General features: G+C 32.7%; 1 protein-coding gene across 2 annotated transcripts in view; it reads right to left on the bottom strand.

The window, feature by feature from the left end:
- The window catches only part of LOC128251448 (uncharacterized), a 9,590-nt gene that overhangs the window by 4,446 nt on the left and 4,578 nt on the right, over nt 1–566 (bottom strand). The window contains exon 1 of one of the 2 annotated variants that reach the window (XM_052978291.1): nt 10–560. The exons of the other annotated variant lie outside the window; for it this stretch is intronic. Within the exon in view, the coding sequence (XP_052834251.1) occupies nt 10–32 (23 nt within the window). The 5' untranslated portion in view covers nt 33–560. Of the gene's footprint in view, nt 1–9; nt 561–566 lie in introns of those variants that run through there. 2 annotated transcript variants of the gene reach the window in all.

Below are 566 nucleotides of genomic sequence, written 5' to 3' on the forward strand. Positions count from 1 at the left end.
GGTACTTACTTTGATGAATAAAATTTCTGCATTGTTGAAATATATTGTGACGAATTTCAGGTTTCAAAACATTGCTTACTTTTTACTCAGCCTGATATAACCGTGTTCGTCTAATATCTTTTCTTCTGTTGGTTGTTTGTTACTCTTCATATAAGCCATGATTACTATTGCCAAGCCATGATTACTATTGCCAAAGCTTGACCAATTTTCTATGAAAAATCTTGGATTTGCCAGAACCTGATGCATAGTTATTGAGTGTTATTGGTTAGATTTACAAGCATTCCTTGTAAATTGCTAATATCATCCACTTAAAAAAAAAAAACAGAATGCTTTCTACTTGTCACCAGACCTAGTGAGATATTTCCTTCTAACTGCAAAATCTAAAAGAAAACTATCATGCTGAAAGAAATAAGTGAGCCATTAAGGATTTTAGACACAATTATGAGAGAGTTGTGTATTCAACTGGGCAGCTAGTGAGTCATATACTAGTGGTTGTCTAAACACTGTTTTCCTTTATCAGAAGCGATAGATTTTTTCATCAGTATGCATTTATTATGGTACTTACA

Source organism: Octopus bimaculoides, unplaced genomic scaffold (assembly GCF_001194135.2).
Source record: "Octopus bimaculoides isolate UCB-OBI-ISO-001 unplaced genomic scaffold, ASM119413v2 Scaffold_193594, whole genome shotgun sequence".
Taxonomy (NCBI): Eukaryota; Metazoa; Mollusca; class Cephalopoda; order Octopoda; family Octopodidae; genus Octopus; species Octopus bimaculoides.